This window comes from Elephantulus edwardii, unplaced genomic scaffold (assembly GCF_000299155.1).
Source record: "Elephantulus edwardii isolate Elephantulus edwardi_28Jun2011 unplaced genomic scaffold, EleEdw1.0 scaffold00063, whole genome shotgun sequence".
Lineage (NCBI taxonomy): Eukaryota > Metazoa > Chordata > Mammalia > Macroscelidea > Macroscelididae > Elephantulus > Elephantulus edwardii.
In genome coordinates this window covers 5,874,756-5,896,264 of record NW_006399813.1, presented here as the reverse complement: position 1 = coordinate 5,896,264, position 21,509 = coordinate 5,874,756, and the positions used below count along the sequence as shown (strand labels likewise).

At 41.4% G+C, this 21,509-nt stretch overlaps 1 protein-coding gene across 3 annotated transcripts in view; it reads right to left on the bottom strand.

Moving 5' to 3' along the window:
* Window positions 1-21,509, bottom strand: part of SRGAP2 (SLIT-ROBO Rho GTPase activating protein 2) — a 306,462-nt gene that overhangs the window by 124,484 nt on the left and 160,469 nt on the right. For all 3 annotated transcript variants that reach the window (XM_006887926.1, XM_006887927.1, XM_006887928.1), the window contains exon 3: window positions 14,651-14,813. In XM_006887926.1, coding sequence (XP_006887988.1) covers window positions 14,651-14,813 — 163 coding nt within the window. The remainder of the gene's footprint in view (window positions 1-14,650; window positions 14,814-21,509) is intronic.

The following is a 21,509-nucleotide window of genomic DNA, read 5'->3' as shown; positions in this document are numbered from 1 at the left end:
CAAGTAGATATATCTTGGACGAGGAGCAGTCAAGATGTTCCTTGGAGGCAAGGATTGTGAAACTTTATCTCACACATCCTGGACATGTTGTTAGAATGGGCATCACACTTGGAAAGGTGGAGGGTCAGCGCAAGAGAGGAAGATCCTCAATGAGATGGACTGACACAATGACTGGAACAATGGGCTCTAGCGTGTCAGACAGGAACGGGTTCAGATGCATTGTTCATAGGGCCTCTATGAGATGCAGTGTGTGTTGTAGTCAAATCGATGGCATTTAACAATTAAAACCATATGTGGGTTTCTGAGGTTGCACATAGTCATGGAAGGTGAAAGTCCATCTTCCATGGATTTGCTGGTGGGTTCAAACTGCCAGAGACACAGGGTCAGTTGTTGTTGTTGTTATGTGTCATTGAGTTGCTTATGACTCATCGTGAACCTTATGTACAACAGCCCTGAACCCTGCTCTATCCTGTGCCAACGTTACTGTCTCTGACACACCTACCCTCATTACCACAGCCAAACCAAGGACTGGTCCCTCCTTGCATCATATCCAAAGTAAGTCAGATGAAGCCTCAGAATCCTTGCCTCCAAAAAGCACACTGACTTCACCCTCTCTAGGACGAACCTGTTTGTTCTCCTGGCAGTCTATGGTATATTCAACACTTTTCTTCATCACCACAGCTCAAAGGCATCAATTCTTTCTATCAATCCAATTCACTGTCCAACTCTAGAAATAAATGAACGCCAAGAAGTGACCAATAAAAGGAAGAGCTTATAGAAAATTAAGCACTAATCTTTAACAGTGTTTTGGATTGTTTCTAGCTATAAAAAACCCCTCAGGTCTGATACAGAGTCAGGACAGTATAGGCAAAGAACCCAGGGCATTGAATAAAGAATGCAGGAATAATTACCAGATTATCATGGATAGCCAGAAGGTTAAATTATTTTAGTTACTAAAATGCAAGTTTTTTAAAAAGATGCAATGATAGAAAAAAAAAATAGTTCATTTACAGTTTTAAAGGGAAAAATAGCACTTAATAAATATTTAGTATCCTAATTTTCTAAGGAAAATAGTGTGTATATATAGAAAAAGTTTGGAAGGATATATACTAAAATGCCAATAATTATTCCAAGTAATCATTATTTTCTTGTTCTTATTTTTGTTCTCCCCAAAAAGCCTGTTTTACTTTGTGATAGAAAACAATTAAACACGAAGGATGTTTGGGTTTTCTTCTTAGTCCTGTCCCTGGGCCCCTATAATAACTTCTCATCTCAGCATGAAGATGACTCCAAGAGTCATTTTGAGACCATGAGGAGAGGTTCCCCTATGTCCTCAAGGTCTCTTGTAGTCAAGATTAACACTGACAATTACTCTGTAACTGGAAATCCATATTGAATTAAATGCTAGGAAAAGGTGGAGATAGAGCTTTGTTTGGGGAACAAATATCTGGGAGAAAAATTGATATATTTGGGGAGCCAAAAGCTCAATTTGGGAAGACGGAGTTGTTGTTGTTGTTGTTGACTGCCTTTGAATCAAGCACGACTAGACTCATAGCGACCCTATGAACAAAAGGCCTGAAGCCCCTCTACAAATATCGACATTTATCAAAGTTCACAGTTTCCGGAGGTATGTTTTTTAGGAAGTGGATGCCACTCCCACTTCCAAATAGAAGGGATAGGGAGATAAAAATAAAAAAAGAACACCCAGGGGCTGGGCTTAAAAAAGCAAGAAAGGTAAGTAATATTAGGTAAAAAACTCAAGAAATTAGAATAAGTCTAGTTTCAAAAGGAGAAAGATAAGAACAGATAAATTGAAGGAGGGAGAATGAAAACTTTTCCCTCATATCCTAAATTAAAATCATACTCAGACAAGCAATGAGAAACTGAAAGGAAAATTCCTGACCGTGATTAAAAAAAAGAAAATCTAAAAAAAGCCAGTTCTCAAAGAGTGGAGGAGGAAACCAGAGGTACCTATTCTCTGGGGTCCAGCTGGACAAGCAGCAGAATCAGAACCACACAGCTGGGAAGCCGGCCTGACAGAAGCACCTGAATGCCTGACTGCACACAGCATGTGCCATCATTCCCTGAACAAGTACTGGCCCTTCAGCTTATCAAAAGCATGAATGGCTGTCGCCCTTCTACTTGCAAGACCACACAGCCTGGTGAGAGGAAGACGCAGAAGCCCACTGCCTAAGCTGGAAGCCCAATTCTGCCGTCAACCAGCAAGCTGATTACCTGAGTAAATTACTTATTCCTCTGTGCATGTTCTTATCTCTAAGTGTGGATGATAATAAAAGTATCTATCTCAAAGGGTTGTTGTGATGATTAAATAGACTAATACGTATAGAATACAGAGTACAGTCCCTGAGCACAAATAACATTCATTTAGTATTATTTGTAATAATACAAGATAAATACTAAAAAAGAATAGTAATTATTATTATTACTGTAAGTCTTAAAACAAAAAATTGGTTCCCTTCTACAGTTTGTGTAGCTGCTCCTGGGAGTAATATGTTTTTATAATTCATTGCTTATTTGCATGGCCCCTGATGAGCTATGTTAATCATCTTCTCTTTTTCTCAGAAGTAGAGTTAGCAGTCACGTATGAGAAACACAAAGATGGAGCAAAGTGTCTTGTCTGGAATTGGTGCTAAAACCATCAGACGAATGACTGAATTGGAATCAAATACATGTACTATGGCACCATCTACAGTGCCATTGTTTTTTGTGATTGTTTATGGACATCAAACTATGACTGATGTGTCCCTGTGTGCAGAGCAGAACCGTGGCTTTTCACAAGAAGATGCCCAGGCCTGTCTTCCAAGGAGTCTTTGGGTGAGCTCTACTCCCCAACCTGCCAGTTAGTGGTTGAACATTTAACAGTCTACACCACCCATGGACTTCTATATGACACCGTACAAACCACATTCTATTGCATAAGAATAAAATGTAGCTGAAACAGAGAATTCCAACTGTTGCCATTCTCTAACCCAGGGACTCAATTTTAGCATCAATATGTTCCAATTATATAGTTGTTTTCAGTTTGGAAAAATTTGTTATACAATACACTTTACAACATGGGTATTTTCCATATATATATATATATATTTTAAACATACATAAAAATTTAGAGGAAGACTGTCCAGTAAAGTAGATGAGAAAGTCTAAAGAGATTATGTATTTAGGGCCAAGTTGTTGTTGTTGTTGTTGTTATGTGCTATCGAGTCGCTTACGACTTATAGCGACCCTATGTACAACAGCCCTAAACTCTGCTCTGTCCTGTGCCAATCGCACTGTCTCAGACACTCCTATCCCGATTATCCCAGTCACTGAATCAATCCAACTCATAGAGGGCCTTCCCCTCCTGCGCCGTCCCTCTACCCTCCCAAGCATGATGTCCTTCTCCAAGGACAGGTCTCTCCTCACAACATGTCCAAAGTATGTTAGACGGAGCCTCAGAATCCTTGCCTTCAAGGAGCCACCCGGTCTAACTCTTTCCAGGACGAATCTGTTTGTTTTCCTAGCAGTCCATGGTATTCTCAATACTCTTCTCGAGCACCACAGCTCAAAGGCATCAATTATCTTTCTATCCTCTTTGGTCATTGTCCAATTGTCCATTGTCTCCCATATTAAGACAGTCTAGGAAGAAGGAGTGGCCATCTACTTTTGAAATAGCATGTCTTGAACTCAGGAGGGTGTGAAGTGTTTGCTGCAGAAGGTCAAAGACTATAATCTGCACTAAGGATGGCATCTCAACACCAACAGGAAAAGAATGGATAGATTAAAATAAAGACTGTATTGGAACAGATGAGGAAAAAGAACTGTTTAAAAGGAATATACGATTAGGCATTATTTGTAAGACAACAGTCCCGAATAGGACTGGGGGAGGGGGACGGGAAGAGAGGGAGAAGGGAAGAAATTGCACAACAATGAATGAATATTTAAAAAAAAAAGACAACAAACTGGGGTAAGGGAAGGGAGGAAAATGTGCAACAATGAATGAATGAAAATCCAACTCTTCTGTAAACTTTCATTAAAATCACTATTAAAAGAAAAAATAAAAAAAAAACACCAAATTCTCACCATCAAGTCAATCATCATGATAGATGGAGAAAAGATTGAAGTTGTTGATGATTTTGTTTTTCACCAGCAGTCAGGAAGTTAAAAGATGAGATGCATTGGGGAAATACACTGCCAAGGACCTCTCCAGATTGCTAAAGAGTAACAATGTCCGTCTAAAGACTAAGGTGCACTGGATCCAGGCCATTGTCTCCTCAAGTCCTTGTTATGCAGACATCTGAGAGCAGTGACTAAGGATGACAGAAGAAGAATTGATGCCTTTGAGTTGTGGTGCTGGAAAAAAGCATACCATGGACTGCCAAGAGAATAAACAAGTCTGTCCTGAAGAGGGTGAAACCAGGTTGCTCCTTAGAGGCAGGGACTTTGAAACTCTGTCTCACATACTTTGGGCATGTTGCCAGGAAGGACTAATCCTTGGAGAAGGCCACCATTCTTGGAGGGGTAGAAGGTTAGTCCAAAAGAGGATACATGAGATGGACTGACACAGTGACAGCGACTGTGACAGTGGGGTCAGGTGTGTCGGAGATGGTGCAGTTTGTTCAGGAAAGGGCAGGGTTCAGAGCTGTTGTTCATAGGGTTGTTATGAGTAGCAGTTGACTCAAAGGAACATAACAACAACAAACACAACAATGAATAGTTCTGGTAACTTAGTAGTAAGGAGTTGTGTTGTCACCCTAAAGGCATAGGGTTCAAAACCACTAGCTGCTCCACAGAAGAAAGATGGGCAGTCTCCTTTCATGTGATTTACTGCCCTTGAAAACCCACTGGAGGGCCAGCTACATGTTGATTCTGACTCCACAATACAACAGTGCATAGGATTTATAGCAAGCATTTGGTCTTTTTTTAAAGGTCGCTATCATCAATAGAAAGTTTTGGGAAACCCAGCCACGTAAGGCAAAAAAATACCCAGACTCCCTAAAGTAAACCCTGTTACTGTTACATGAGGTCAAGCTGGAGCTGATTCACAGCCGACCCTCCAGCACATTTTTAGAGGTTATAAATCGTAAGGAAGGAGAGTGTCCATTTTTCTCTGAGCTTCTGGATTTGAACCATGTGACTGCTCCTTTCCACTAGGACACTAGATCTCAGAGCGAAGCTCAGTCCTCATTTTAACACAGTATTAACTCAAAACATTTATTACTACACAATTTTTCTAGTTTGTTATTGTTAGGTTACTTCCAACTCAGACTGACTATGTAAAACAGACTGAAACCCTGCTCCATGCTGTGCCATCCTCACAGCCTCTGTGGGCCTTACACCAACTGTCAGATCACTCTGTCACTTCATGGCATTGAGGATACTGTTAAAATACAAGGTTGTTTCTGGACACTTTTCTGTCAACTGCACTTTTCCTTCCCATTCTTCAGCTGTCTTTTAGTTCCTCTTTAGATTATCTTAATCTTCCGTTGGTTTACAAAGTGCAAAGCAACATTAGGTCTTTGAACGTTCTAAATAGGGCACTTGGAACTCTCCCAGAAAAGGCCTACAGTTATCTGTGAGCTACAACACCAAAAAGGCAAACATACACTAACCGCAGCAAAAGACTGCAGACATCTTTGATGCACATTCCCTTTGAGCTGAAAGCTTCCGAAATCTAAAAAGAGCCTGGACCACCCATAGCGAAGCCCCAAGGGAAAGGACACAGATGCTGCTGACCCACCGTCACAGAAGCCAAAGCCGAAACACCACCATGGTACTAGCTGCAAAGCTCCCCTCCGTGTTGGCTCTGGCAGCTAACCTGACGGCTCTTATCAGGCTCGGATACCTTTGAAATCACTGGCAGCCTTCCATCTCCTCCTCAAATAAGCTCAGCTTCACATCCCATTCTTTTCTCCAGAGAAGATCTCTTTATCAGATATGAGAGAATAAAGCTCAATTAATCAGAACAGATTTTGTGACCAATAAGATAAAATGGGGAACCAGACAGCTCTCTGTGGTAAAGCACTGGCCACTCTATTCAGTCAAAACCCAGATACTAAATTCAGTGGTGGAGAGGGAGGATTAAGTCATCATATACTCCTCTCAGGGCCGTCTCTAATTTAAACCCTTTCTTGAGAAGGCAGAACACAGGGAAACAACTTTTAGTACCTATGAGGGACATTCAACTACATGAGCAATGTCGGATACTTTCTCTCATTTTCTTACCTATGGTGATAACACCATAAAGCAGGTCTTCTCAATAATATCCCCATCTTCTCACCTCACACATACCAAAGAGCTGGATGCTGTAGGAAATACTACTCTGCCAAAAAGGATAAATAGGCAGCCTCGATGAAATCTCCTCTATCATTGATGGCCCAAATGCTTTCCTTTGTGCTAAAAGAAATCTCTGGTGACAGAAGAGCTCTTGTGACCTATCACAATAATGTTTAACATCTGGGGGCCTCAAGAAAAAGTACTAGCTGAGTCTATTGGTTTTTTTCCCTAGTAACCGCTCCACATTACTTGATGCCAGATCTACCTTCCCCACCCTCCAAAAAGAAAGCAGAAACTAACGACAGGCCATCTAGAGAAAGGAGTGTAGACGCTTCAATGCCAGCTGTTGGAGGAACGGACACAAATCAGTGCACTTGGACAGGATCTGACAACTTCAGATGTCTTCTCAATTCTTAGGTTTCCCCAACATGGAAACTAGAGAGAGTGCTGATGGCAGTGGTTCTCCCCCAGACTGAAGATGAGAACCATCAAGGCGCTCACTCAGAGATTCACTCAACTGTACTGCAAGAAGGCCCCACCATTCGTATTTTTTAATGACCTTTTAAAAGTAAACTTTATGGAGGCACAGTTTACACAAAGTGCACACATTTTAAGTGTATAGTATAATGAGTTGTGAAAAACGTACGCACTCCTATAACCGGGCCGTAATCAATATTATATAATGTTTCATCATCCCTCACAAATTATCGACTAACCCTCTGTAGTCAGCACCCCATCACCAACTACCAGCATACTCCTAGTCCCACAGCAGCCACCAACTTGTCTTCCATTATTGCACATTGGATTTCCTTTTACTACAATTTCATGTTGGTGGTGGTGGTGGTGTGTGCCATCCAGTTGGGAATGATTCACAGCTGACCATTCAGTGGGTTTTCAGGGGTGGTAAAATACACAGGTGGAGGCTGCCCATCCTTCCCCGTGGAGTAGCTGGTGGATTCAAAAGAATATATTTTTGGGGGACTTGGCATTTTTTCATCAGTATCAATATTTTTTAGTTTATCTTCAATATTGTATGTATCAGTATTTTGTTTCTTTTTATTGCTGTATAGTATGCAATACTATCATCTATTTTCAATATATCATAGATTCAATGGCAGCTATGTGACAATTTGTGTTTCCATTAATATACTGATGAGCATTTGAGTTGTTTCTAGAGTCTGTGGGGAGTCCCAGTTTTGGTTACCATAAGTGAAGAACTGGTTTTCTATTGCTTCTGTAACAAATTAAACTTTGTGGCTTAAAACAAACCCATCAGAGGTCAGTACTCTAACATCAATTTCATTGGGCCAAAACCAAGACCCAGCAGGGGTATGCATACTTGGAAGGCAGTACAGGAGAACCAGCTTCTTTGCTTTCTGCAGCATCGAAAGCTGTATCCCTCGGGTCAAGTTCCTTTCTTCTATCTTCAAAGCCAGAGATGTGGCATCTTCCCTGTGTGATCCTCGTCTCCTCTGCTTCTGTCACATGGCCTTCTTCCCTGCTGTCTATAATCTTCATCCGCCTCTTTCTTATAAGGATATTTGTGATTGAATTTAGGGCCCTCTTGGATAATCCAGGATAATCTCCTCATCTCACCATCCTTATTTTAGTCCTATTTGCAAAGTCTTTACAATACAAGGTAACATTTGTAGGTTCCAGGTATTAGGACATAAATACCTTCGGATTAGAAATATTTAGCATGTTGTTGTTGATTAATATTATATATATTAATAGCCATGTCTTTGTATAGAAATGTTTTTATTTAGACCTAGACATGGAATTGTTGAATTACATGGTAAGTGCATGCTTTCCTTAATAGGAAACTGTAAACCTATTTTCTAAAGTGATTCTCACCTACAGTATTTCAGAGTTTCATTACTCAAATCCTTACTAGCACTTGATTTTGAATTTCAGTCATTTTGATGTATATAATATATCCTTATAGTTTTAATTTGCATTTCTTTGATCATCTGGATACTGAATTTTTCATGTGATTATTATCTATTTGCATATCTTATTTTCTGACATGTGTGCTTAAATATTTTTCTATTTTTAAAAAACTGTTATTAAATTCCAAGGATTCTTTATATATTCTAACACAAGAACTTTGTCACATATATGTTTTGCAAATATTTTCTTCTTCCGAGTTGCTTGTCTTCATTTTCTTACGTGTCTTTCCAAGAGGAAAACATATTTTTATCTTGATGTCCAACTTTTCATTAATTTTTTTTTACCACTTCACAGTTTTTGTGTCCTATTAAATTTTTACCCATTCAAATCTTTTCCTAGTCAAAAGTTCTCTTTTTTTTTAAATCTCCACAGGGATTCATGCAAGGGCAGAACAGAGATTACTGGTCCACAAGGAATCGGACCTACATTTCTATCATTCTCAATTTAACCTGTACATCTGCCCAAGAACTTTAGGGTATCAAAAATAAAGCAGGAATACTATTAACTGGAATATTACTAATACAGGGAAGCAAACTGAGAGTCTTAGGACTATCTCACTAGAACAGGCTTCTAAGCTTAACTATAAGCAGTTACTATTGAAGGCTCAAAGCAGTGCTTTGAATAAAGCAATGACAGAGATGCTTCTAGAGATGCTTCTAGCTAAGTAAGAGGAGGAAGAGAAAAGAAGATATATTTGCCCCTCTGCAAAGAAGCACACCCAAGATTATTTCAGTCTAAACTGGCAAAAAAAGAATTTCTGCTCTTGGTGGAATTCTCTAGATCATGCTTCTCACTAAGATTATATAGGGTTGGAGTCAGACTTGGTAGTTTGGCCAGTGTATTTGAAGCTACCGCATTTAAACAAATGAAGGTGGTAGCAATAATATTTTCCCAAATTTTGGTTCCAATAGGAATTAGACAGACTGAGCTTTCATTACATGAAAGGAGATGTCAGGAGGACCAAATGGGTTCAATTTACCCTGCAGTCCTAGACAAAGTAGGTCTGTTTCTAAGCTGTGGACAGGAGACTCCTTTGCCCAGATGTTATATTTAGCTAAAGGGAATTGCCATCACAGCTTCATGCAAAATGTAAAATACGTCCCAGCAGACATAACCACAAACCAGAGGGCCAGCAGGGAGCATCCCTTAAGGGGGTTCGGGAGCATAGAGGGGCCAATTGTGCAGCCACCCTGACATCCCCAAATCAGTTGAATTAGCTGTGAGCCAGACTTTGAGCTAGTGCTCATATTTAAATTGGTTCTTTGTTTCTCATTTACTAGAGATTCTATGCCTGGGGAGAAAAAAAAAACATGCTCCCTATTTCATTTCCAACTTCCAGCTACTACCTCCACACCTGGTGAGACAAACAATTCAATGTTAATGTCTTAATATCACGGTGCTCCTTAAAAATGTGGAGGCATGACAAAAGTCCAGAGTAAGAGTTGCATAGTAAAGTGGTGTCGGTGTGGGAGGACTGTATAACAATGAAATAGCTTTTTTTCCCAAAGAAAAAAGTAAACTGAGTGAGAGGGGAGACAGGGAGGAAAATGTTAACAATGAATGAATGGAAATCCAAGTTCTTTATAAACTTTCATTAAAATATAAAAAAAAATGTGGAGGTAAGAGTAAAAGTTAGACACACACTTTAACTAAGTTATAGGACTGCTGGAACTCAAGGAAAAAGAGTAGGAAAATCCTAAAAAGCATCTACCTGCAAAACACCCTAAGGTCATCACAGTAAAGTGAGATTGTAATAGTAACTCCAAAACAAAACTCACTGCTATCAAGTCAGACTCACAGCAATCCAATATGTTACAGACCAGAAATGAGCTCCCTCTGGTTTTCTTGGCTGTAATCTTTTATGGAAGCAGATGACCAGGCTTTTTTCCTGGACACCAATGGATGTGAAACACCAATCTTTTGTTAGCAGTCAACTGTAAACTACTTGTGCCACCGAGGGACCCAATAAACTCAACTCATCACCATCAAGTGGGAACCGACTCATAACTATCCTTCACCGATAAAGTGCACTGGAGGAGATAGTCTATCCTTCCCCTCAGAGTCGCTGGAAGGTTCAAACGAACATCAAGGCCCTGCCTTTAGGTCAGCAGTGCTCTCTCAATGGACTTCACCACCTGGGCTACCTCTGGCAACTACTTATTTCAAAGATCCAATGAGCTGATACATCAAGTTCTAAAGCAGCAGCACCTTGTACATAAAGGCTCCCAAAATGGTGACTTTTATTATAGACTTTGTCAGTGAATTACTGAACTGTATAGATGAGGAAAAAACAATGCAAAAGAGAAAACCTGTGCCTTTTATCAGTGACAAATAGATATAGATTTAAATTCACACCAAATATAACCAGGTGTCCACAGAGAAGCAAAGATTTTTTGCCCCTATATCTCCTGTATATTCCAGTTTGGCATCCCTTGACTGCTGGCCATTATAGATAATTCTCTAAAATAAAGAGGACAAGAAAACAATCCCTAAAACCATAGGTATTCAACACTATCTTGATTGAAAAGGCAGCTTGGAAATAGTGTTTCATTCTTCAATAAATTTGGTCTTTTTGTGCCTCAGTTCTCATTTTCTCGGGGTAACTCCAAGCAGTGGAATAGTTGGGTCATATGGAATTTCTATGTTCAGCTTTCTGAGGAAGCACCAAACTGCCTTCCAGAATGGTTGTACCATTTTACAATCCCACCAACAATGTATGAGTTCCTATCTCACCACATCCTCTCCAACATCTATTACTTGCTATCCTATTAAATCCAATGTTCATAGCAGCTTTATTAACCATTGCAAGAACATGGAAATAGCTCAAATGGTACTTTCAAATGATGGAATACTACTCAGCACACAGGAGCAATGATTTTGTATATCACTACCTAACTTGGGAGGGACTGGAGAGCATTATGCCGAGTGAAATAGCTCAGTCCCATAAGGACAAATATTTCATAAGATCATTATCGTAGAATGAGTATAAGGATCCAAGGTGGGGAGCAGAGGGGTGAGGATAGGTGGATGGTATTTAATCACAGTGCTGCACAATTTGATGAGGGTGTGTGTGAAGGAAATGGGAAAGATCCAGTGTGAAAAACAATGTATAAGAACTTTGTAAATAAACCAGTATTTATTTTTTTAAAAAAATAAATTTGGTCTTTAATTGCCTTAGCCAACTCTTCCACTTCTCCTTATCTCTATACTTTTGTTTATCTTTACCTCTAAGGTTATTATTTGCCTCTCAGGATTTAACAAAGGTCACCTAAGAACCAGGAGCCTCAAGCATAGGACACTCTTGTTCTCACTGATCACAGAGAAGGGAGGAACAGAGAAGGCATCAGAGAGATTATAAAGAGTCCCTCCCAGAGGGGCAACATTCAAGTGCTCAGCTACTAACCGAAATGCTGTCAGTTCAAATGCTCCATTTTCTCAACGAGAAAAAGATGTGGCACACTGCTTCCATGAAGAATGCGGCTGTGTGCATTTAATAGGTTCTAACACACAGTGGCCCAGAGGACAGGAGGACCTCCCACAGGGTTTCCTGGGCTATAGTCTTCATGGGAGCAGAGCGTGAGCAGTGGGTCTAAAACACGGACCTTTCACTTAGCAGTCCCCCACATTGTGCCACGAGGATACCTTCTGTGAAGACAGTGGTGGCCTGGGAATCTACCAAGAGGCAGCCTGTTCTACTCTGTCCCGTGGAGTTGCTATGAGCTAGAACCAACAACACAGACAGTACAAACTCACTTTATACAGCTGAGAAAATCGAGGCACAGAATGGCCAGGTCACTGTCCAATTTAACAGCAGAGCTGAGCCTAAGTCAATGTGGCCCGTGGAAAAGGCCTTTGCTGTCAGAGCCCAAAGCAAGCCCAGGGAAGCATCCCATAACTGGAAGACACTCAGGCTACATTTGCTGTCTCTTATCTACTCCTACTCAACCAGGGGGATTCCAAACGCCTCTTGTGTGGCACACTCTAAATGAAAGATGGAAGGACTAGGTTATGGTCAGAAGATGCTTCTTTGCTGTTTGTCAGAAAGTAGAGAGGTTCTCTCAGCCCAGAGAGAATTAATCTACTCTTATGATCAGACATGGCAGCTTCTAGCTTCAGAGTTCTCTGCTTATACTAAGATCCCAAGGGAAAGGAAAAAAAAAGAGAGAGATTACTCACCTTGTGATACAGTTAACATTGACCATTCAATAGTACTAAGCATATTTCTAACCAACTATAATTTAATTGATGGAACGCTATAAAGATCACAGGAAAGCCCTGTGATGGACAATGATACACAAGAATTTTGATGAATCTCACACATAAATTGTTGAATGAGAGAAATCAGATAAAAAGTGCACATATTGCATGCTTCTATTTATATAAAGTATGCAGCCAAGCAAAACTGCCTTCTGTTCAAAGTCAGAGCAATAACTTGAAGATAGGGAGGGAGATTTCTGGGGTTCTAGAATGTTCTGTTTCTTGATCTGAGTACTGGTCACCCAAGAAGTGTTTAGTTTATGAAAATGCATGGAGTTAGACACTTGGGACATGTGCACTTTCCTTTAGCGAGACATAATACGGAAATAATCTTGTAAGAAATGCCGCCTTTCACCCTCAGTACAGAATGAAGCTTAATGGGGTTAACCTGAGAATATGACTAGGAATTTCACTCAAAGGAGGATTTTCCTTCTGGAGGCCAAATGCTTCATGCCTTGCACATATGCCATGCTCTTATGTCTTTGGTGGGATGTGAATGGGGCACGTGTGGAACCAGGCACACTGCATAAATGATACTATGTTCTGGAGAGGCCACAGAACTGTCTCAGCCTGTTTCTTCTCCAATCCCCCAGGGCTGGAAGAGAAGGGAGCTGAGGCGTGGGAGAGAAATCTCGATGGCTGCATCTCTCTCATAAATGTTCTTCTCAGACGAACAAAGAAAAGGGAATGGGAATTACCAGTCAACCCCTTTTCTTCTCAAGACAGTCTAAGTGCCAAAATTATGGAGCAGAGGTGAAGTGGTATGTGGTTACCATCACGGTTTTATTTAAAGGAGGTTTTCATTTTGGTCACACACACACACGCGCGCGCGCGCGCGCTACAGAATAATTCAAACTGATGACAACCAAGTTAGAACAGATGCTGGGAACCATGGATGAGACAGTGAAAAGCACCCTCAGTCCTAAACGAAGTGTGGTCCAACCACAGAGCAGCAGGGCCACTAAAAATAGCCAGTGGGCTTTGGGGAGGCGTTCTCTTTCTCTTCCTTCTTTGTCTGATGTCTGCACTCTCAATATCCTACCACGAAGACACAGGAAAGCCCCTTATGCAGATGGCAGAGTCTAAGTCAATTTTTTCCAGGCTGGTTAAAAAAAAAAAAGGAAGAAACTCCATTCTCTGTATCTGGAAAGCTTTAAAAATCGCCAAACTGATCAAAAGCTACAGCTCTATCCACTGCAATCTTCATTACCAAAGTCCTTTCTATTCTAGCCTTAAATTTTTAAAAAATTCTGTGTGTGGTTTTTTTTTTTAATTTTATTATCCAGACTCAAATCTTAACACTGGATTTTGTTAAGTGGAAACCAGTGAATTCCAAATAGCCCTAATTATTCACTTTCTCCCTCTAACACACGAGATTATTTGCCTTCACAAGTCATGTGGGGATGTCTGATCTTGAAGGCTAGACATACTGCATGGGAACTTTTGCACCACTTGTTGCCAAACCTCATGCATAAATGACTGCCAAGAGTTCACAGTGAGGAAGCTTAGGAAACAGGCTCCTCACTCTCGAAGAAGCTGACCTCACCAATGATTCTAAGGTGGATTTAGCACATGGCTTTTGATTATAACAATTCTTGTGAGCTTGTCCTCGATTGAATTACTCAACCTTCACCCAAGGAACTGTAATTATCTTTGAACCCCAGAGAGGATGCAGGAACCCAAAGACAAAATATAAGTCATGATACGAATAATGGAAGTTCCTGGGTCCACCTTAGCCAAGATGAGAACCTGGGAAAGGAAGTGATTAAAAAAATAGGCATGAACGTGCTAAATAAATGACAAGAAAGTATGCAATGACCTTGGAGACCCCGGAATCCGCACAGCTTCCCACATCACTTGGTGGAAACCAACCAAACACAGCCATTATTAATATATTCAGATCATGAATTATTTTGCCAGCCTGAGGTTATTCCTGGCAAACGGCTCCTTTCCCAGGGCCCCTATTAATTTGGCTCACAAAGGAAGAAATGTGTGCCAATCCACCTCTTTTTCTCCACAGGCATGTTGGTAAGGCACCGCCAGTAACATGGTGAGGTTCAAAGTCTTGATGAATCAATTAAATAGCCTTTCTCTCATTAGTAAATCTGTTCCATTGTTCTCCTCCTCCACCCACCAAGAAGTACCCTGATGAGGAAAACGTAGATACCTTTTTAAAGAGTCTTCCTGAGTCTTCGCTGACTTGGACAAATCGAGGGATGATGTTATTCAGGTAGATGTCGCTCAAGGTGGTATGGTCCCGGCTCTCTCGCTTCACCTGGTTTAAGAGGAGATTCCAGCAGTTGACCGGAGAAAGAACGTTCTGGTCTTTCCTGCAAAGAAACAACAAAGGAGGGAGGAAGAAAAGAAAAAGAAAAAAAAAATCAATGTGGCTAAGTAGCCAGGGCCAATGGTTATGATCACAGATAATGTCACAAAATCACAGCAATCAAAACCAACCCAGAAATCAAGCTGCTTGAGGATGGCATCTCTGGTATTCTTCTCTCAAGGCTCTCCCCCTTGGAGAAAAAGGGGGTGATAAGAACAACAAGAACCAAAGAGGAGAGAGTGAGAGGAATGAGAAGAAGCAAGATTATCTTCTGAGCACCTACCATGTTCTAGGAACTCGCACAATTCTTGATGTGTATTGTAGCACCTAAGCCCCAAGACTTTGTCACAAAAGCAAGGGCTGTGAGTATTCCACTCATTAGGAAACTGAAGCTCAGACAGGTTGTCACTTGTTCAGGGTTGGTAAGAGGGAGTCAGAGACCAGAATCACAGTTCCGAGTTATCCCATTAGAACCAGCCATTTGATTCGCATCAACAACCTTGTGGATAATGACATTTCTGACAACATCACCAGCCCATAGGTGACTACACTATCACAAAATTGTTAGATTTGACTCGGGGAAGACGAACAACAAAATGGTTCACTAAGGTAACTTTAAAGGCATTTGTCACGGGGTAGGGGTGGAGAGGAATCACTGAAAATTATTCCATTCCATAGACGACATGGAGGTGATTTTTTTTTTCTTTTCTCCTTTTTTCGTTGTGTACGGTTGAGTCAGAACTGACTGGCACAGGAGGAAACTGCTCCTCCTTCTCCAGAAGATGAAATCCACAACCTGGTGGATTCCAACCATATGTCTTCGGGACTGCAGTGCAGCTTCTTGTCACGAGGCCACCACAGCTATCACACTGAGGTGGTTTTAACTGCATAATTTCATGCCTCATGACCCATGTAACAAGGTGCACCACCCAGATCAGAACATACTTATTCCTGAAATGTCTACAGCTTAAGTGGTGCACGAAAGGGCCAAATCTAGTCACTTGTTTCTAATGAAAACATTGTGATCCAGAACAATTCTTGATGGCCTCTTCCATTCACAGCAGTAATTTAAGCAATGGAAAGTTCTGCACTTGGAATTTAGCTTGCATTATGCGCAGAAATAGAAAACAGCATATATTTGTACCATGTATGATGGCACTCAGTCTGGCCCTTCAGGTATGCTGTTTAATTTACACTCCTAACATCTAATCAATGGCTATTATTAACCATCTTTTACAAACAAAGAAAATAGGAGTGGGCATGGTTAACCACCATGCCCAAGGTGACAGAGTCAAATGTGGCCATGCTGGCAGTAAACACCAAGATAGTAAATGCAAAGTCGAGTGTGTCGTTCAGCACTGCAAGGAGTCACAATCTGTTCATTCCATTTCACCTCTTTCTTCCCTGCAGTGAGACTCTTGATATAATAGAGATGAGGGAGATTGGTTCTTGAGTCAGCAATGCCCCTATTCAAGACTGGATGCTGCCAACTACCTGTGATTGATTTGTAGACCACGGAATGTGACTTAGAAAAGCTTTTCCAACTCTTCAGCAAGGCAACCATTAATAATGAATCATACCTAGACCAGACCAACAAATAAAAACTCCGTTCAACTGTGGTGTTGGGCCGAACCAATTCATAGCTGACCCTTTGGCAGGTGTGGCTTTAATTTGCATAGGAGTTGACTGCCCATCTTTCTCTCAAGGAGCTGCTGGGTTTGGTGGCGTGATTTCTTACCACTGGGCCACCAGAGCTCCCTAGGTAGCTGCTTCTAACCAATGAACTGTCATGCTGTTGTTGTTGTTGTTGTTTGGTGCCGTCGAGTCGTAGACGACTCATAGCGACCCTATGAACGAACGGCCTGAGCACTGTTCGTACATAGAGTTTCCGGAGGCAAGCTGTTTCGGAAGTGCATGCCGCTCCTGCTTCCAAGCTTGGTTTATTCGGGAAGCTCCAGCCAACACTGTCCACCATGGGTACCCATTACCACAACTGGCACATCACTGTTACAGTCTTCAGCATCACAGCAACCACGAGCTACCTCTCTATAGCAACTCACAGACCAGTGATATACCACCTAGAAGAATGTTTGACAGGAAAACAATTTGAACCTGGCCAAGGGCCGCAGATGAAAATCACCCACTTTCGGCTTGGTAGCATAACTTCCTTTCCACTAGGCCAATACAGCTCTCTCTTTGTCATTGTTGTTATTGTTGTTTGGTGCCGTCGAGTCGTAGATGACTCATAGCGACCCTATGAACTGTCATAGTCAAATTTAAATTTTCTGTATTTGCTGCTACTCTAGGTATTGTGTGTCTATGAATAACGCAGTTAACAGTTACGTGTCCAATGTGCCAAGAACTATGGCAACATTATGCCCAGATTATCTTTCAAATAAAGAAATTAAAAGACACGACAATATGCTAAATGGAAGGGAGAAATACATGTAATCATCCCTTTCAAAAGATTTAGCATGTAAAAAAAAGCGAACAGGAAACACTCTTAAATTCAAAATGGTGAGAAATTTAAGCAGATGTTTTCAGTTATACCTGATGTTTCCATGTGCTGGAAAATTATAAAATTGATTCCAAACTGATTTCAATTATAAAATCCTAAATAATGGAGGCTCTCTGATGGGTTTCCAAGCCTACAAATCTTGACTGGAGAAGATTCTTCATTTTTATTAGGTATTGGGCTCTCTGAGCAGATATTCATGTCCTTCAGTATGCTTGGAATATTATTGGGAAAGTATACTTGGTTTTTAAGAAGGCAGATCTCTAAAACCTTAGATTTCTAATTGCTTTAATGTGTCTATATTCTTGGGAGAACACACGTTGTGATATTTGTTGGCTGGAAAGAAAGGTGGGGGTTGGGGGAGATCTGCTGCCATAGTGCTTTATACACATGAAACTATTACCACAAATCAATCCCACATGTACTGAAAGCAATGGTGTAACTCTGGAGACTAAGCTGTACCTGATACAAGCCATGGTCTTTGTACTCGCTAGTATCAGAGAGCTGGACAATGGCTAGGGAGGATAGAAGGAGAATTGATGCCTTTGAGCTGTGGTGCTGGAGAAGAGTATTGAATGTACCATGGACTGCTAAGAAAACAAACAAGTTCATCCTAGAGAGGGTTAAACCAGGCTGCTCCTTGGAGGCAAGGATTCTGAAGCTTCATCTGATATACTTTGGACATGTTGCAAGGAGGGACCAGTCCTTGGAGAGGGACATCATGCCAGGGAGGGTGAAGGGACAGCGCAGGAGGGGAAGATCCTCCATGAGGTGGATTGATTCAGTGAGTTGGGGGTAATGTGGCTAGGTGTGTCCAAGACAGTGAGATTGGCACAGGATAGAGCAGGGTTTAGGGCTGTTGTACATAGGGTCATTATGAGTGGCAGATGACTCTATGACACATAACAAAACAACAACAACATAAAATAACAGTTTGCAGTACTTGGCACTTTCATAAACAAAATCCAAGTATTGCTGTCAAGTGGATTCCAACTCCTCAGGACCCTACAGTACAGAATAGAGTTGTTCCATAGGGTTTTGGAGGCTGTCATCTTTCTAGGGCCAGTCTGCCAAGTCTTTCTCCTGCTTGAGTTCAAACCACGGACCTTCTGATTAGGACTGTCAAGTGCTTAATCACCAAGTGTAAGCAGGGCTCCTAACCAGGACCTTTCCAAAATCCACTGTTGAGTTGGTTTCAACTCACAGCAACCCCCTATTTGGTTTCCAAGACCGTAAATCTTTACTGAAGGGGACTATCCACCTTGTTCCCAAGGAGCTGCAGGCAGACATGTGACTGACTAATCAACAACTAGAACTTCTTATATTAAGTGCTTCAACAGGTACAAAAATGCTGATGGCACAGTCTAATGCAGGAAACAGAGTAGGACGTAAAGCTGACCAAAGCAAGCTTTACTATAGGTACAAAGGGCCAGCTAGCTCACACATCACAAGTGGCAGCGGGAGGTATTACTGAGCAGCACTATGAAAAAGGATACAGAGCATGTCCCCCTGGGGACACTAAGAAGAAAGACTGAGGAAATGAAAACGGACTAATAAAAAGAATGAGTTAGAGTGGGCATCTTTTAAAATAAAGTGCCTTGTCATTTATAGTAAAGCATCCATCTGAACGAGTACACATTCAAAATGAACAAGGGCCCTGGGACTCGGCTCCCTGTGCTAGAGGTCACACCCATGTCATCCCGAACTGCTAACGAGTCGGAATAAAGAACTTGCTGCTTTCACGACATGAACTGGAACTTCTGGAAAAATGTGTTACTGCTTAGCATGAAGGTAGTTTTGAAACCAGCCTGTTTGTAAACTCAAGCTTGCATGCATCTCCCTGGGTAAAATCCTGCAGAGGTAGGTACAGGACTCAACAGGTAGACACCAAATGCCACAAAAGCTCAGGAACCTGCCCTGGGTAAAATCCTGCAGAGGTAGGTACAGGACTCAACAGGTAGACACCAAATGCCACAAAAGCTCAGGAACCTGTGTTGGGTCCACAGCAGGAACAAGGTGATGTAATGAGAATCAACATCCTAACATCACAGGAACTCATTATCAATTGTTTCTGTGCTCATTATTCCTTCCGGGTCTTATCTAATAAGTATTTTGGGGGTCTAATCTAATCAGTACTTACAACAGAGCATGGGAATAACTGTTAGGCAATATGGCTGAAACCTTATCCTAGTTGTCCTTTGGGTCTAAATCAAATTACTTTATGACTTATCTCATGATTACAACAATTCTTAGGTGTGAATCAAGATCTTCTTCATATTAGGCAACTGAAACCCAAATCCGAAACAATCTGGGTGTTGAAACAGGTCTTAAATCAACTCTCATTCATAATTCCAATTTGAAGAGTTTCAGTTCATAAACAGTCTTATTGTTCTCATGATTGATTAAGGAGTGTTTATAAATTTTTTACTAAAGACGTAGCCTTATAGCAATAAAACACTGCTTTGGTCTGTTTCATATACTGGGATATGATACAAAATTTGTATTTAAAAAAGGAGAACGCAGCTTCAGAACAGTAACAGTATTAGACCCTGCTAGGTTTTTCCAGGGGCTCCCAGTCTCTTGTATTATCATTGCAGTGTTTCATATGCTTTTTCTGGTTCCTTGAGCCTGTGTACTTTCTCAGACATAGCTCTTCTTTCAACCTAAGCCTTTTAATGAATTCATTTATTTCTTTTTGGATAATGGTGGGACAGGAGAAAGGAAAGGAACGCGTGAGGAGGGAAACACAGATCCACTGTACAGACAATGTTTCCAGCCAACACGCACAAAGACTGGTTTAGAAACAAGTTCCAAAGATGAAACACACTTTAGGCTGGAAAATAAGCAAGTCAACGAGACGTGATTTCATAGGGAGCATATTAAGGTTCTGCCAGAGTGGTTTCCTGCTCCACCGACTTCGCCGCCTTGTTTTATTTGGGGCTGCAGGAGCCAAGGGAACTTCGTTTGGTTAGGAGATTGAAATTTGTCTTTATACCTTTTCCATCTATCATTTGTTTGTACAGTCTCTTTACTCTCCCTGCCCCTAGAGCCTCAGGTAGTGTAATACTCGGGCAGTTAAAGAAAAAGGGCCTGTGTCCCATAGGAATGTGCTGAACAGCTGCAAACCTCCTCAGCCATTAAGCCCCGAAAAGCAGACAAAATATCCAGAAGTATTTTTCTTACTTAAAATTCTTTTTTCAGGAGCAAGAGCAAGAAAACATAATACTGTACTTGAGAAGGAATGACTGTGGAGTCAAAAAGGAAGGAGCCCCAGAAAGTCACAAGCTGGCTGAGCATCTGCAGCAGAGATTATCATTGCACATGCACGGCAAGAGCGAAATCTGCAAAGCTGAATCATTCAATTCGAATACATTAGCCTAGTTTCTCTCCCACAACTTAGACTACTTAGCAATGTTCAATAAACTCGGCAATGAAATGCTCAGAGGGATTCTCTACAAGATCAAGAAGGAAGCACACATTGTAAAATTGGCCTCTTTGTCAGACTCCTTCCTGCCCCTGCCCCCTCCACACCTCTTTTGTTTAGTCTCAGCTGCCTCATCTGCAAAACGGACACACTGCCGGTCAGTGGACAACTAGCTCCCTAAGGATCTTTAAAGTATGAGGTGTGACTGTAAAGCCCTGGAAGATCTCAGTACAAGGCGCTGTATCATGAGCAGCTGCTGGGTAGCACACATAGGTAAGCACTCAACCACTGGCTCAAAGGTTGGCGGTTCCAATCCACGTGGAGCTGTCTCAGAACCCGCTTCTGAAAGGTCACAGCCATGCAAACTCTCCGGGTCAGGCATACAGTTCTCCTCTGTACAGGAGGGGTCACCGTAAGTCAGAGTGGATTCAAGAGCAACACCACAGTTATGGTTATGCTGCCGGGATTCAAAGCATGTCCATGGGCTTGACCTTCTACTCCGCAGTGTGTTGTGTGTTCCCTTCTGGACCTACAGTTCTGACCTGCCCGCCTTATGGGGCTGTTGTGTTGACCAAATGAAAACGGCAGATGCAAAAGTATTATGTCAACAATAAAGCCCTATACAAATGTGAGGAAATGTTATTCTTCTTTATTTCCAAACAAACTAGGACTCAGCTTTCATCAATTTCCAACATGGTCTTTACCCAGCCCTGGGCTGGGGCCAAGTGCTCAGCCTGCTGAAAATGCACAGCCTTCAGCAA